Genomic DNA, 17,068 nt, shown 5'->3' with positions numbered 1-17,068 from the left:
CCAAGTTTCTTTCTTCCGTAGTGCTAGCCAGTGTAGCACTGCCGAGCCTATAAGGTTGCTGCACGTTTTTCTTCCCCAAGGTGGAGAACCTTGCATTTTTCGGTGTTAAACACCATCAGGTTCTCATCCACCCATTTGCTGAGCCTGTCCAGGTCAGCTGGATCACCCGCCTGTCTTCTGGCGTGGATGCTTTGCCCCAAAGTTTGGTGTCATCGGTGAACTTGGCCAGTACGCTTCTGACTCCAATGTCCAATCATTGATGAAGATGTTGAACAATATGTGTCCAAGGACAGAACCTTGGGGGACCCCACTGGTCACAGGACACCATGATGAGTTACTTCCACCAATTACTACCCTCTGGGTCTGACCATGGAGCCAATTTTCCAGCCAGTGGATCGTGGTGGACCCAAGGCCACAACTGGCCAGTTTCACCAAGAGGTGATCATGGGATACCAGATTGAAGGCTTTTCTGAAGTCAAGATATATGACATCAATCTCTTCTCCCTTGTCCAGGTGATAGGTCACCTGGTCGTAGAAAGAAATGAGATTGGTCAAGCAAGACCTACCCGCAACAAACCCGTGATGGCTATCCCTTAGGATGTTGGCATCGGCCAGTCCATTAAGGATAGCCTCTTTAATAAACATTTCTAAGATCTTTCCGGGGATAGAAGTCAGGCTGATGGGCCTATAGTTAGCCGGATCCACTTTCCTCCCTTTCTTGAAGATTAATAAAGAAATATTCTGGCTGAGAGCCCTACTTACTTGAAGTATACCATCACAAACAACAAGATGCCGTTACTAGACTGTGAGTCATTCTAAGGAGAGAGGTAGTCGTCGGGCGCAGGTGGTGTCAAACCCTGTATAAAGACAGGGTATGTTCTTGTGGGAGTAATGCGATGGGACTATTTAAACCACTCTTTACGGTCTTGCTCATTCTCTCATGAAATAAGAAAATGGGAGCCAAAAGGTTGAGGGCCATTGCTCTAACTTGTTAAGCACTGTCTCTTCTAGGGGTAACCTCTTTGAACGGGAAAGCAAAAGATGAGATGGCATATGTTCTGTTCCTACCCCTTTCTCCCATTATTTTCCACTCTTGGACGTAACAATGTGTTATCTCAGAGTAAAAAGTTTATGGCAGTGGTTCTTAACTTCTTATTTTCAAGGCACCCCTCATCTGACTTGTGGCACCTGTTATTAGACTCAAGGCACCTCTTGAAAAATGCCAACTTAGTTTTCACTTGCTTTTTTGACTATGGAAAAACTATCAGAGTAATTTTTCTGTTGCAAAGAACTCAGTGAAGACCATAACAGGTCAGAATGTTTTTAACACTATGGATTCCTATTTGAAATCTACGGGTTTATCTTGTGAATCATATTTGTATGCCTAACAGTTCTAACACTGTGCAGCACCCTTGAAAGGATGTCAAGACACCCTAGTTGAGAATTACTGGCTTAGAGGATGGACACACAATGCATTTATGTTGGTATAACTTATGGCAGTTTTTACATTAAGGTGAAGAATTTAAAGAAAATTTCAGTACAGTTAACAATCTACCTTCAGATTACCAATTCTCTCTCCTTCAGTATCATGAAGGTTTGACTTCTGCATAAAATTGGCCTGGGATATCAGCCTTCATCACCCACCTGTTAAAATCTAAAGCAAGTGGGGGTTTTTTGTTGTTGCTTTCTCCTCTTTTATGCATACTGCCCCTCAAGCTTGGGAAATGCTCCCCAGTTATACATGGAATGTCACTTCATATTTTTTCTTCAACTTTTACTTCTATATACTTATTAGCCATGATGCTCTTCCCCCACCGCTCCCTCGAAAAAATAATCTTGAAAAAAGTACATTTACTGAAAAGTTGAAGTACTGATACCACAATCTGTCATGCTGACCAATATTTTCATCTGGTCCTTTTGTAATCCCCTGTGGGTCTATACCAGTGGTGGGCAATTCTTTTGGCTGGAGGGCCACTTAATACATTTTGGCAAGCTGTTGAGGGCCGCATGGATAGCCCTGCACCTTGACAGGTGCCCCACCCCCTGGTTGCCATCTTGGGACCAGAAGACCCACCCCCTAACCTCTGACCTTTGCCACCAGAAGTCCCTCACCTGGCCCCCAGAAGTTCTTTTGGCAAGGGGGTTGCTATCTTGAAACCAGAAAAAAAAATGTATTCTAAAAATCAAACATCTACTGTAACATACAGTTGGGAATTGCATGGTGCTGGAGCCAGCCTGGTCTGGCCAGCACCATATGGAGCCAGGCGAGAATTGTGGGAGCTGCACCGGCTCCTGCTGCCCCAGCAGGCAGAAGGGCAGAACTGGCTTGGCTCCTTAGAGCCCCTGCCACCTCAGGCTCTGCACTCCTACCGCTCCCACCCTGGGCCCTTACCAGCGCAGATCCCGCACTCCTGCCCCATGTTCCAGCCCACCTGTCGCTGCGTTCCTGCCCTCCCACTTGCTGCTACTCCTCACCCTTGCCTCCTGCTGCTGCCACCAACATATCCCCACCTTCCTGCTGCTGCCGCCGCTTCTCCCATCTCCCCTGCCCACCTGCCTGTCGCTTCAGCAGTGCGCGGTTCCCAGCTGCATGGCTAGGACTGCAGAACACAGCAAAAGCCAGCCGGGCCCCCGCAGACTGGGGCCATCACCAGTGATTCTCTCCTCCCCCTTTTCTTATCTGACTGCACCTTCAGGTGGAGGGAAGTGGGGAACAGCCCCTCGGTCGCGAGGCCAGAAGCCTCTGCTAGGCAGAGGCTTCCAGTTGAGAGTTGGAGTGGAGGGGGCTGGGGGAAGGTGAGGTGGAGCTGGTTGGGCCTTGCTGCTGCTGCCCCTGGGTCCTACCGCTACTGGAGCCTTGTCAGCTTAGACAGATAAATAATAATCAATTTTACATTTTTTTAGGGGCCATGCAGGCTGAATAGAATAGCTTGGCAAGCTGAATCTGGCCCGCAGGCCATATTTTGCCTACCCCTGTTCTATATCATTGTCTTTTGTCTCAGTCCCCAGTTTGTTGAGTTTTTTGGGAAGGGGGCAGTCCTTTGTCCCATTTGCTCCTAAGCTTGACAACAATAATAGATTATTTTCTATCTTCCCTTCTCCTCCACCTCATATTGTAACACTAAAACATTCTCTCTTTCCATGATTACAAAGGACTAAATCATGCTCAATTTGCCCTTTGTTAACTTTAAAAATCTCAGTTTCTGTTCACCCTATAGTTAAGTTCCTTTTGGCATGATTCTGATCTGCACTCGTTCTCTTCCTGCTTTATGCTGGATAAAATGGCCTGAGTGTGTGAAGGGACTCTCAGAGACCCAGCTCAAAGAACATAAGAGATGTCTATACTGAGTCTGACCACAGGTAAAAATCTATCTTAATATCCAGTTTCTCACAGGATCAGAGAGTGGGTGCTAAGGGGGAAAAGTATTTATGCAAGTTCTATTCAGACAGATCTATCCTGTTCTTCTTCCCTCAGCTTCCAGAGAAAAGGTAATATGTAATAACTTCTAGTTCTGACTGAAGACTACCTCAGTTCCCATCCTTTTCCCTTCCACCTGAATGCAAAGAAGAATCTCATCCTCTGACTTTGGATGTCCCACTGATTCCATTATGGAGCCCTCAGGTATTTTAGAAAGAAGAAGGGTTTGACCAGAGCCCCCAGGCCTCTTTTTTTTTTTTTTTTTTCTTTCAACTCCACTTTTATTATTCAAATTAAAAATAAATCAGATACATGACTATTACTGATCCTCATGTTGGGCTTCACCCAGTAATGTGCCAGGTCCCCTCAACTCTGGTGAAGTCAATGTGTCACTCTGATATTCAGAACATTTCAAGAGACACTCCTGAATGCAGAACCAAGCCCTCCATAGCAAAGTAGTATTCAAGAGAAAAGGTGAACAACAACTCTTTAATAATAAATACTACTATTCTATACTATAATTGACTTGTGAATACTGTAAACCAAAGATAAAAGATTGTGGCATTGCTCCCAATGTTCAAGTCATAGTAATACCAAGAACCATTCAATCCTATCAGATATAAGTTTTATTCTAATACTGTAACTCAGATTGCTGAAATGAAGCATGTTCACTGTAATGACTTGGCAAAATGTATGTAAATAAAGTAAGACGAAAGTTTGGTTTCAGGTGTCATGATCTAATTACATTGAATTATCAAGTAGCAGTAGCTATATCTGACACATTAAGTTAGTGTTAGCAAAAGAATGCTCTCAACCACATTTCAAAATTATTTGCTTCTAAAAGATTGTTTTGGCTAAAGGGTCTCCAACTCTTTAAAAGCCAAAGATAAACATCTTCCATTTCTTTATTGCAAAAATATATTTTTACATATTGTGAAAAATTGTATCATCTCTTTCAACTTAAAGGGAAGAATATGAATAAGTGGAGGGATACCCTCCTTGTTAATAGAGTTGGTCTTCGGTTCCCATACAGGACAATTTGCAGTTTCACTGGAAGCAAAAGGCCACTCCCCAATCCTGTTCCCTGTGAAAATATCAGCTCAAAAAAACAAAGGAGTAGATGATGGCTAAAAAACCTGATATTTAGAGATTTGCTTTTAGGAATTGGCTTATAGGTGAAGTAGACATGCATCAGAACAATGGTCCAGGGGAATGGCAGGGGCTAACTGGTTTCTAAAAGCCTGTTTGTGACAAAGTTTCCTTCAAGGCAGACACCTTTTCTGAGGCCAATGTACAAGTGGGCATAAACAGACTGGGAATTTGCACACGGTTCCCTGAAAATCCATAACACAAAATAGGCTTGCCACATTGGCCAGGTCACAGTGACCAGCTGCAGAGCCCCTGGAGATTTCCAGTTTTAGTGGATGGACCAAATTAGGAGGCTGAAGCACAACCAAATTAAGACACCAGTAAATGACCAAATTAAGATGTGTACATATGATGGGTTTGTTGAAACAAAGAAATATGCTGACAGAATGTGGATAGTATGACTACCATAGGGACACCAAATCAATGGTATCTGGAAATGAAGAGTCATCAGAAGAGGGAAAAGATATAGAAGGAGGGATTTTCAGAGTACCAAAATGTCCCTGACGGGGCAGATTCTGAGGCCACCATGAACAGAGGGCACACCACCACGCCTGTCTCACCCACCCCACTCGGGGTTAGGGTTGGAGTTGGGCCATGGACCTTGACCTCCAGGCATCTGACATTCAAGGATGAACCACAGGGTGAAGCTTGCATATTGGCCAGATGTATCCTTCCCTCTGCAACAGCCTTAGGAATGGCAGATATAAATTCAGAAGGGGGAAAGAAGAGGGGAAAAGCAGAATTTTGCTTACCTTGCCTGCATTACTCTTATCTGCTATCACTGTCTATCGATAAAATTTGCTTATTATTGAATGGAAGAAGTTGTGGCAGGTCTGAGAGCTTGGGTCTGCCTGGAATAAGGTCATAATCCCAGTGCCAACAATTGGTTCTACCTGCTTATAAAAGGAAACTGAGGGGGAAGAGGAATATGTACCTAATGATTAGTTAATCAAGTCAATGGTGTATCCCAAAATAATTTCATTAACTCTCCCACAGATGGATTTGAAAGATTGAGAAGGAACTGATTGTGAGGGGAAACACATGGCTGATGGACATTTTTTGGGTAATGGAGCGTTGAGAAGAGAGTATTTCTTAAGCATTGCCACATATTGCCATGAGCTTAGAAGGCCTGAGAAACTGCTCTGTCTAGGCTGTAGTTTTACCATTTAACTGATGACTTTTTGCAAAGTATATATGAAAGGATAGGTTCTCCAGAAAGTGATGGCACTGACCCAGGAAAATTTCCTGTTTAACTTCAGCAAGTTGGTTTTCAAACACTCTTCATCTAAACATTCTTCTTTCTTAACACTAAATAAAAACAGGGACTACACTGACGATTTCCAGGGTAGTACTTTATATACACATTAGGAAAGCCACATTTTATTAAATTTCAGTGTATAAGTTAAATGCCTATTTAAAAAGGAGCTTCATACAATTCAGACACCTCTAAGTCAAACTGTCAGATAAATTAAGATTGAAGTATTTTTTCCTAAAATTATGATTTATTAAAACACTTACATTTCCTTCTGAAAAGTAAAAATACTATATCCTTTACTTCCAAACTGAAATGCCTACAGTAAAATATTTTATTATTTTACAATATGTGAGAATTCTAAAGCTATACCTGAAATTACAAACACTTTGAAATGCATGTTTAATTACTTCAGGACACATACAGACTGCTCACTGACACTGGTGAATTGTTATATGAATAGTCCCACTGGATGCAATAAACCAAAATAGTCAACCATATGGTGGTAACAGTTAAAAAGGAGTCTGGTCTGCAAAACGGCTCAAATCTTTTGAGATGGAGGGATTTGGAGAGAAGATTTTTTTTCAAATGTATTTTACCAAACCTCCAGTAGAAATTTTGTGAATTATATACATGTTTTAGATGACACTGCACCACAAAATACTGTATTACATCTTGGTTATGTGGCACAGACCTCAATGACTTAGAAAAAGACCCACTATTCAGACAGCAGGATTTAATTAAATAGTATAGAGTCCAAAACGTCTAGAAGGGATCATATTTTAACAAAGTTCTAATGGATGGTTATTTAAATGTTAAATAAATCCTTCTTCATGACCTTTTAAATAGAAGTCATCCCGATAGGTAATTTAAAGAAGTCAAAATATCCACCACTACATACCAGTACTATGGGAAAACAGTTTTCATTTTAATTAGAACAGTCTGATTATCTTCATCAGACAGATCTCCACTGTTCTCCAGTAAGTATGAAAGGTGACAAGAAACTCCATCTGCACTATGGAAATCATGTCTCTTGAGTTTTAGCTTTCTATCCCAAAACACTTGGGTAGCTCAAGCAGTTCAAAAGATGGCAAAATTATATTTATAATGGTAATTTTTCCACATATTTCATATTAAAAATAGCCAAACTCCTAGCTGAAGCTTTCTGAAAACAAAATGTATCTTTGGCTTGGAGAATATCATATTGACTTGATTAAAAAGTGAGGTCTGTTCCCCACCCCCTCCCAACTCCCCCAGAGTTAACATAAGGGGAGGGGAAGCCCCTTATCTTACAATCAAATACAATGTGGGGGAGGGCAGGCAGCTGCTGTGGCTCCGGTCCCAACCTCGGGTTGGGGCTGGAGTCACAGGTCCTGCCTGCCCCGTGCTAGTTCTGCACCCCACCTCCCACTCCTCACCTGCAGCCTCAAGCCCCCACTGTCTCTCCCACCCATTCCACTTCTCCCCATCTCTCCCCTTTCCCCATCCCCACTGCATTCCCTCTTACCTTTGCTCTGTGCCAGCAGGCTGTCCTTGCTGCAGCCTGGAGCACAGAGCATGGCTCCAGCCCAGCCCTGTAGCCGTGGTGTTGGCTCTGTACTTCTACTATGGGGTCAGGCTGGAGCTATGTTCAGTGCCCCCAGGCTTCAGCAGGGAGAGAGACTGCTGGAGTAAAGGTACGGCAGTCAGGGGAGAGAAACTTCAGGAGACAGGGAGAAGAGGGGATGGAGATGCAGAAGCTGCGTGGAAGGGGGAAGAGGAAGATGATGGGGGGAAGGGGGAATAGGGGCCTGAGGCTGTGGGGCACAGGCATAAGTGGGAGTAAGTAGGAAAGACAGGTGGCAGGGAGCAAGCTGCCTGCCTATCCCACTGCCTCCACCTTGCCTGTCCCCTACTTCCTCCTGCACTGCCCACCCTAGCACATGCCCTCTACTACACTCCCAGTCTTCCCCCCCACTGCTTGACCCATTACTGCCTCCCCTTGTCTATAGTAGTGGCAGGGGGATGAATTTAAATCCTCCAACAATTAGATTCTCTACGTGGAACATATAATGCATTTATAAATTTTCTGTGTATAGAATCTAATTACTGGGGGGTCATCTTAAATTCAGGGTCATCTTCTATTTGGACAAATAAGATGCATGGAAAACAAATCAGTCCAACAAATGTCACCCTAGACTGGAAATGTTGCTAGCATTAAGTAAAAGGTGCTACTGCACATGTTAAGGCCTATTATAAGTATGTATTATCTAGAATTAAGCACTTGTCTGGATAACACGTTTGGGCTGTTTACCACTCCAGTACAGAAGGAATTTTCAGAACCAAACAGAAAAGCAGAAAGTAGAGTATTCCCATGCCTATACTAGAGAAATTTGCTGGAATAGCTATACTGACATGGACATACTAACAAACATAATGCAGACCCAGTGCTTTCAGTGGTATAGCTTATGATTACTTAAAATAAAACTATACATTTATGTCAACATAACTGGTCTCCATACTAGGCTTGTTGCCAGTACAAGTCAAACTCAAAACAAAATGAAACACACTTTCCATCCCTAACTGACATCTCCAACAGTTTCTAACATACACCTGACTGCACTCTTTCAAAGTTTTGCACAAAGAGTATTTGAACTCTAGATTATTTTTACTTCAAGTGCTAAGGCTAATCTACAACTTTTCAAAAGCAAGTATTACTCATGCAATGATTTAATAAAAAGATCTTCTAGATTTGTTATCTGTCATTTTCATAAAAAAAGAAACTTAAGGAAGGACCCAAAAACAAATTTATGAAATCCAGTTGAAAGAAAAATAAACTTGAAATTAATTTAAAATGCTTTACAAAACTCTGTTTTTGGTATGACAATAATCCTTTTTCATAATGTTGATTCAAATAGGTCTCTCTTTATTGGTAATATTTTAAAGATTCAGTATTTTAAACTTAGAATTGAAAAAATTATCAATTTTCAGATAGCGACATTTTGTTTATGGCTTATTCCAACCTCATGTCATATATGACTAAGAGATTTTTGTGCTTTAAAATATTTAGTAAAGCAAAAATGTGTATAAAGGCAGCCGCCTTAGGCTAAAACAGAGCTGAAAAATATCTGATGAGCAAATGTTTGCTCTTAACCCAAGAGTTGGAAGTGCCTGCATACAAGGGCTCATTAGAGTTAATCTTATTTCATGTATAAGTAGTGCTTAATTCATGGAACATGACCAGTCTGAACATAACATATCATCAGCAATCAGCATCTTGGTGTGTGCGCCAAACATAGGCTGATCTGATCTTTATATTTGTGATGACAAATAAATTAGATAAAGATCACAATAAGAAAGTAAATGGATAAACAAATTGAGTGAGTGACTACAAGCAGTAGCTATGATACCTTCTTTTGTCTGTTTTCAGCAGCAGCCAACTGAGCTGACATTCTCTCTCGCATTTTTCTGCAGTGAGCCATGACAGCTTCTAAAATGGAGAGGGGGTTGGTACAGATGGGTTTCTTTTCTTTATCGCCAGCACCTGCCTCAAAATCTCTCTGCAGGGCCAGAAATGGGTCACTGAGATTAAACCTCCCATATCGTTCCTGAATAAAAACCTCCTTTCGGCGTGCCTACAGGATGGAAAGACAAATGAACAAAAATAATAATTAATGGATTTTTAAGAGTTGATGCATACAGACAGCTCTAAAGTAAAGAAGCGTGAAATATTTCTATTACAAATATAAATATTTTGAATTAGCATTTATTTCCTATTTGTACTTAAACAGACAACCTCATACATATTGCACATACAGATTTTATGTTTATCAGTGCAGTTTGTAATGCCAATAAACAAAGTCTTCCCTTCTCCATCTAAAGGCAGAAAAGTAAATTCTCTGGAACGGATTCAGGAATACCACAGAAAAATTACCCTGTAAAGTAGCTGATATATAGGCTGAAATTTTTTTGAGATATTTTTATTTTAGAATTTAATTTTCTAAAAAGATGTTACTTAAAATACATGAAAACTTCTGTTTCATGCAATTATTGTATCAAAAATAATTATCAGCCTCTAACAACATGCTACTTACAAAGGCATGCTATATATAGTTAATTAGATCTAGATTAGATAGGTAGGAACAAAGCATTTAAATGTGTCATATGCAGCATTTCCTCAGGATCTGTTATTAGGACACAGTGTATGGTATCACATCTTCAAATTATCCAATTCTACTATTTAGATGTGTAAACTTATTTGCAAAATGCAATACAGTTTTCAGAAAGAGAATATTACTGAACAGACTTAACATCACTTTGGCCTCACAGCAGTTAGACTGAAAGTAACTTTTTTTTGCTTATTAGCCCAAGCACACATGACAAAAGCCAGTAATTTAGGCCAGGAAAGGTGCTTGTTTATCACACCATTAAAAAGTACTGATAAGAGGTTAACACAGACCTACAAATCACTGCTCTGAAAATACTATCTTGCAGAAATATCAGACCTAAAGTCTTAAGGTCCTACTAGGAGATAAGCAGAACATTTCACAGTTGTGCATATTGGACATGGAAGAATCTTGAGACTAATAATAATAGCCAATTTGCATTAGAATGTCAAAGACTTCATACCGTTCCTCTGATTCTGAGTTAACTGTTTCACAGTTAAATAAGATACAGAAAGAACTACTACTATAATGCCGCATATCTTAAAACAAAACCGGAAAGTTGGGTTGATTGCCTAAAGGCCATTGTATATGGTTAATAACCTTCAAAAATACCTTTTCACAATGAATGTGCAAAGACGGTCTCCTAGAGTTGGACATGTAGCTATATGAAGGACACATAACCAGGAGCAAAAGGTCTATTACAAAAGGTTTATCACCTACCAAAGAAGAGATTTTGGACAATAAAATCATTATAGGATCTATAATCCAGATAACTTCATAGTTAAAGTGTATAACATAAATGTATGAATATAAAACATTTTTCTCCATATGCTTTCCCACACATGGATCAACTTTTAATAGGAAGCACAGATACATCAAGAGATTGACAGTGAAAGTAATGACCAGAAAAGGTATTGAAAAAAGGTTGACACTATCTAATTTAGAGAGAAAAATCATGAGGTATTATATTGGTATACAAAATAGTGAAGAAACGAAATCAAATCCTCTTATTTATCCTAACATGTGAACCAAGAGTCAGCTTATGAAACTAAAAGAGCAATGGATTTAAAACTGATTAAAGACAATGTTTCTTTTTTAAATGCTGGGAATTCATTGGGTTAATATTGTATTAACCCAATGAATTCACTGTCATAAGATATTATTGAGACAAAAGCTTTGGAATAAGTTTAGAAATGTATGTAAATAAGGTCATTCCAATAACCTTACAGGAGAACTTAACATAATAAACTAGAGATATAAACATGCCACTGATTGGTAAGAATAAGTCAAAGCACTCTCTGGCAGGTTGTTCCATCTGTGGATCACTGATTTGTGTTCCTAAAAGAACTGCCTACCTAGAAGCCTTTGCAAAGCTATGTGAGAAAAATGCAGGGTACGCTCATCTTTAGGGTATAGAGAAATAGAGGTTCTCACCTAGAGACTTTAACAGATCCATCAGCTCCTCATCACCAGAGAAAATTTCAAAGATTGCCACAGACTCCTAGGCTGCTACTAACTGGGTGCATCTACACGTGCAATTAATATAATGTGATAAACTCCAGTGCACTTCAAGCTGGAGAAAATTGCTTGTGGGCACAGCTTCTGCACATGTGCCTAGGACCACAGCACTTTGAGACAGGGCAGAGCAGTCCCAAGTTGGACAGGGCATGGAGGGGTCATCCCCAGGCTCTGGGGGGCAACATCAGATGGCAGAGGGCTGGCTGCAGCACGAGGGTGCTAAAGCGCAGGGCTAGGTGGAAGGTAACCCCCGCAGTTTAATCACTCTCCTGCACCAGGTCAGCCCATCACCATCTACACGTTTCACCAAAGTAAATTACTCTGCCATAGGATAGTACTGTCCTATGGCAGAGTTAATTTCCTGCACCCTAATACCAGTGCACATGTAAACTATGTTTCAGGGATGTACTTGGTAGCTGTGTTGGTCTGAGACAAAGACATACAGAAAACTAGAACTCTTGGTTCCAAAATGATCTCTTTTATTAGACCAAGTGGGAAATCACAAGGAAACTGTCCTTTTCTGCAAGCTTTTGGGATCAAAGTCCTTTTGTCAAAGTCCCTGTGTGCAAAAATGAAGTTTATTTCCTACCTATGGGGACTTTTTATCATCTTGTGACATCTATACTTTTCCCAGAGCCTGATGAAGGGACTTTGATCCCGAAAGCTTACATAAAAAGGAGAATTTTCTTGTGATTTCCCAATTGGTCTAATAAAAGAGATCATTTTGGAACCAAGAGTTCTAGTTTTTTGTATATGTAAACTATGACACTTTAATGCAAAGCTAATTTTTCAACTCTACAGTAAAGCACATGTGTAGAGGCACCCACTATGAATTTAAATCATAAAAATCATGACCCAAACTCTTATCTTCTTGTGGTATCTTATGTATTTTGTGGAGCTGTGTTCCAGGTAAGCATAAAACAAAGTGGTAGGGGTTATGATTCAATGTTATGAGTGAAAGTATAGGAATAAGGTAATTTTGGGAGACATGACCGATGAATAACAAAGTTGCAGAAATACTGGAGTCAAAGATGCCTTGAGAGCCTTGCTGTATGCAACCCCTTGGAGACAGAAGATAGGTTTGGAGAGCCAGCAGAGGTAATATCAATTCAGTTTCATATATCTACATAAACTACACACTGTGCTTTCTATGTGAACAATTCTATGTGACCCTGTAAGTCAAAATTTAACTTGTAAATCAATACTCACACACTTCTTAGGACAAAGCCCAAGCTTTGAAACAGTAAGAGAGAAATGAAAAAGCTAAAAATAAATTAATTAAATGTTTCTATGGAAAGAACCCTCCTTCCCCTTCCAAACTTTGCCAAACAAGTCTTTCAAACTAAAAGGAAGCATTTATAGGTCAACTCAGATGGAGAGGGTTTTGTTATTTGGAGGGAAAGGATCTTTTATGTAACTTAACATGGGTTAGTTATTAGTGTTCATGATAATGATAAAGGCCTTCAGAAATAATCTGAGCTGGTTACAGGAAGACAATTCACTAATTTTAAATGATTAACTCTAGTTTAATCCTGTGTAAAACAATAAAGGTTTTCCATTCATATATAACACTAAGAGCACTGCAAACAATTTCATAGTATTATTACAATCTATATTTGTATGGTTTATGAATGATACAATGTAAAAAAAAAACCCCACAACTACAAGAAACTTACCTGACAGTCAAAACAAATTATCATGCACGATCAAGACTTGTGGACCTAATATGCTCTTGTGCTATGTTTTACAGTTCATGTAACTCGCTTCCCATATTTGGGACACTAAAGCCCCAATTAGTTGACCTTTATAAATGGTATAGAGCTTCACTGACTTTCTCCACATTTTGTAGGAGAGGTGCTTTTGAAGCAATATTTTTTATGACATGCTTAATACATTTTAAAGACCAGAGAAGTTGATAATGTATGTTTTTAGTTGATTATACAAATTTGTGAAATTGATGTATTCCATAGTGGTTTTGGGTGAGCCATACCCCAGTCACAGTGTGGAAAGTCTTTTTGGCTAGGGACAGAAGTTACACATAAACCGGTTTAAATAATCAGAAACTGGATTAAACCTGTACCAGAACAGAAGCTTAGTGCATATAAACCAGTTTAAAAATGGCTGAAACTGGTTTAAGATATACCTGGTTGAATGTAGTATCAGACTTAAGTGATTTGGGTCAAACCGGTTTATGAAGCTTCTGTCTCAGACCCCTTCCTGGTTCAAGTTAATCACAGTCCCCCAGCATCCCAGCATGTTCTCTGGAGCCCTGGGCTGGGCTGGGCTGAGCTGTGCTGTAGTGTCTGCAGCAGCAGAGAAGGGTTAGGGGTGGGGGAAAGAGGCAGGGACTGCCCACCGAGGCAAATCCTGGCTGAGGTCTGGGGCCGGGGAGGGGAGTTAAACCTCACTTCTCCCGGTTAAACCCCATTTCCTCCGAGTACTGAGCTGCCCTGGTAAACTTACTGAAAGCTACTGCTGGCTGCGACTGTGGACTACAAATCTGAGAGTCAACTGGAAGCAGGAAGAGGAAGTGATGAGCAACCCTGCAGAGTCCTGCTTCTGTGATGCTGGACTGCAAATCCCAGAGAGACCTTGGGGGCAGCAGGAAGAGGAAGTGACAGAGAGCTGTGCTCTAGCACCTCCAGCTTCTGGCCTGAGCCACTACAGACACGTGGCTGCATTTCCTAAATCAAAGGTAAATGCATGTCCAGTTGTTCCTCAACTTAATCTTTGCAGCTTCAACTAACCTGCAAAGACTGAATCGATTCAGCCTTGGGCTTGTTGACTGTCTATACTTAGCCTTAGTATTTAAATTTTATTTCCTATTTGATGCTATGGTACAATTGTAGTACTGAAATTTGTTATAGGATATTCTTTTCCATGGTAACAGACTGATGCCACAAATGTGTTTATGACTTCACTCCAGAATTAGGCAGAAATTAGATTGAAAGGAGAAATCCTTCTTTGAATAGAAGCTATTTTGAAAAAAAAAGAGTTACAGAAGGTGACTAGGCAAAAGGATGCACATTCTACTTTACCAGTTTTTCCTCATTTGCTTCCTATGATGTTTCTTTATCAATAGCCTTTAGTAGTGGTTTCTAATATAGTCTTGTATTCCTGTTCTTGACTGACTTTAGCAGTCTACTCAGTGGTTCCTGGCAGTCATTAGATTGAAAATATAATTAGTCTGTGACTCACTTCTTAAATAGTAACCTGGCCACAAGTTCAGGCCACAGAAATGGAAACCAACCACAAAAAAATTACACAAGAGTGTGGTTTCCATAGGACCTTAAATCGAACGTGTGTCTTGTGCCCTGGTGTAGTCCTCAGAGACAGCTGATGATTGGCAAACTGTCAGCTGGATTCAGACTGCACCAGAGCCCCACTTAGCCACAAGACTGCTCCGGAGCCAGCTGATTATAGCCACCTCTGCAGAACCACATTGCAGCCAGTTTCAGTCCCAGTATGGTCCTAAAAGCCAGCTGACAATCAGCTGATCGCTGGGCAACCAGCTTCCAACCTGCTGGTGCAGAAGGAGCACCAGGGTGTGATTGGAATCCAATCCCCAATTCTAAAAATCACACCTCCTGCCATGCATGTCTGGCATGGCAGGAAGAGCATTAGTAGGACTGGGGATCAGATTTCATTGCACCTTTAAATGAATACCAGTTAGCAGGTGGTCATTCAAAAGACAGGTGCTGCTCTAAAATATCCTTGGAAGAAATGCAACAAAAATCCACATGCCTGTTTTGGTCACACCACAATAACATCATTGCAGAACTGGACATTGTTTGTTACTTTATATCAAGAGAATTTTGTTGACTTCCTGCCGGACATGGAATGTACATCCTATTAAAAGTTTTAGAATAGAACTTCATTCTGCATATTGTCCATGGTGACATATTATTGTTCTTTGTTTTAATGTGCAGATAGAGTTTTACAAAACCAAACAGAAATAGCCTTTTACAAAACTTACATAAGAGAAGTCTAGGATAATTTAAATGGTATCCTGACACGCTGTGAATCTAGAACCACCATGTCAGAGGGCATAAGAATCAGCACATCAATCTGAACAGAAATCAGAGATGACCAAGTAAAATGTAAAAAGAAAATATACAACATAGAATGTTAAATATAGATCGCATTAAATTATATTAATTATGCTGATAGGAAAAAAAATTAAAAGAAATTTGGGCTGATAGCTCTGCTTTCAAACGTAGCTCATATATTCTGTTACAGGTTTGCCACAAGACTAAGGTTAAAATATTTCAGGTTCCTTTTTGTTTACCTCCAAAGTATAAAGTTCAGAAATTCCAAGTCTTTCAAAAAGCAGTGGATAATAAACAAAAATGAGAGTGTGTTGCACTGCTATGGAATAATGGAACTGAATTGAGGCTGCCAGAGTTCCTTTTACAAAATGTTCTTCCTTTTGAGTTCCTCTTATTAATTTCCCTTTCCAATGTACCAAGATTGTTTCAACAGATTTTCACAGGCTTGTATTGATATTTTCTCCTTAGAGATCTGTTATAGAGGAGTTTCAAAAGCTTTTAACCAAACAAGTTGAGGAGAGATGAGGTAGTAAAAAAGTTACTTCTGTACAGCACTTTAAGAGCAGACAAGAGATAAAAAATGTAGAAAAAATATGAGAATGCAGACTGTAAAAGCTAATATTGGAAATGTCAGGAAGAGTATATTTGCAGATCTTAATAAATTTAACACTATACACCAGATTTCAGACATCTGTTGGAGTTATTCAGCCAAACTATAAACACACTGGTAAGCTCATATATTCATGGTTAAAGCAATACATATAAAGTTATACATATAGTTTCATAGTTTCTAGGGTAGGAAGGGACCTGAGCAGATCATCTAGTCCGACCCCCTGCCATGGCAGGAAAGAGTACTGGGGTCAAACGACCCCAGTAAGGTGGTCATCCAACCTCCTCTTAAAAACCCCCAGGGTGGGAGCCTGCACCACCTCACTTGGAAGCTGGTTCCAGACCCTAGCCGCCCTGACCGTGAAGTAGCGCCTCCTGATGTCCAAAAACCATATACCATATACCTGGTCTTTTGTTAGATAGGTTTGTTCCCCGCCTTTTGTATACAGATATACTAGTGGTTGTCCATTGTGGTTGATGATGACAAACTACAGCTGCTTTTCCACATTAAAATTCTGGTTATGAGTTCTCATGTGGCTACAGAATACCATTTTCACAAGGAATGCAGAACAACAAACGTCAGACTGATGTAGTGGCTCTTCTTTCCCAGGTTTCCTCCGAGCTCTCTTTTCTTCAGCTACCTAGCCACAAGTTGCTTCAAATGTAACAGTAACCATTAATTTAAGTGCAACCACAATCAGTATTTACTTCAAATGAATGAGATTTTAGATCATAAATCAGTTTTTGTAACTTGTGTGCCACATAAACCATACCCCTATGAGTTAATGGCACCAGTGCTCAGCCTTTTGGCCCCATATGTAGAAGAGTGGTGTGAGGCCTTTCTCTAGGAAAGATCAGGCCCCGAGATCGGCATCCCCCCGTCCCTGCCCCATGTGCTGAGATTGGGCGCTGCAAAGGGGGGGGGGGG

General features: G+C 40.4%; 1 protein-coding gene across 1 annotated transcript in view; it reads right to left on the bottom strand.

The window, feature by feature from the left end:
- The window catches only part of CTTNBP2 (cortactin binding protein 2), a 171,791-nt gene that overhangs the window by 115,354 nt on the left and 39,369 nt on the right, over positions 1–17,068 (bottom strand). Inside the window, exon 5 of the mRNA XM_019515765.1 lies at positions 9,209–9,433. Coding sequence (XP_019371310.1) covers positions 9,209–9,433 — 225 coding nt within the window. The remainder of the gene's footprint in view (positions 1–9,208; positions 9,434–17,068) is intronic.

This window comes from Gavialis gangeticus, unplaced genomic scaffold (assembly GCF_001723915.1).
Source record: "Gavialis gangeticus isolate Ggan-Ray unplaced genomic scaffold, GavGan_comp1, whole genome shotgun sequence".
NCBI classification, from domain to species: Eukaryota; Metazoa; Chordata; order Crocodylia; family Gavialidae; genus Gavialis; species Gavialis gangeticus.
Note: the sequence above shows the minus strand (reverse complement) of the source record. Positions and strands in the feature narration are given on the sequence as shown.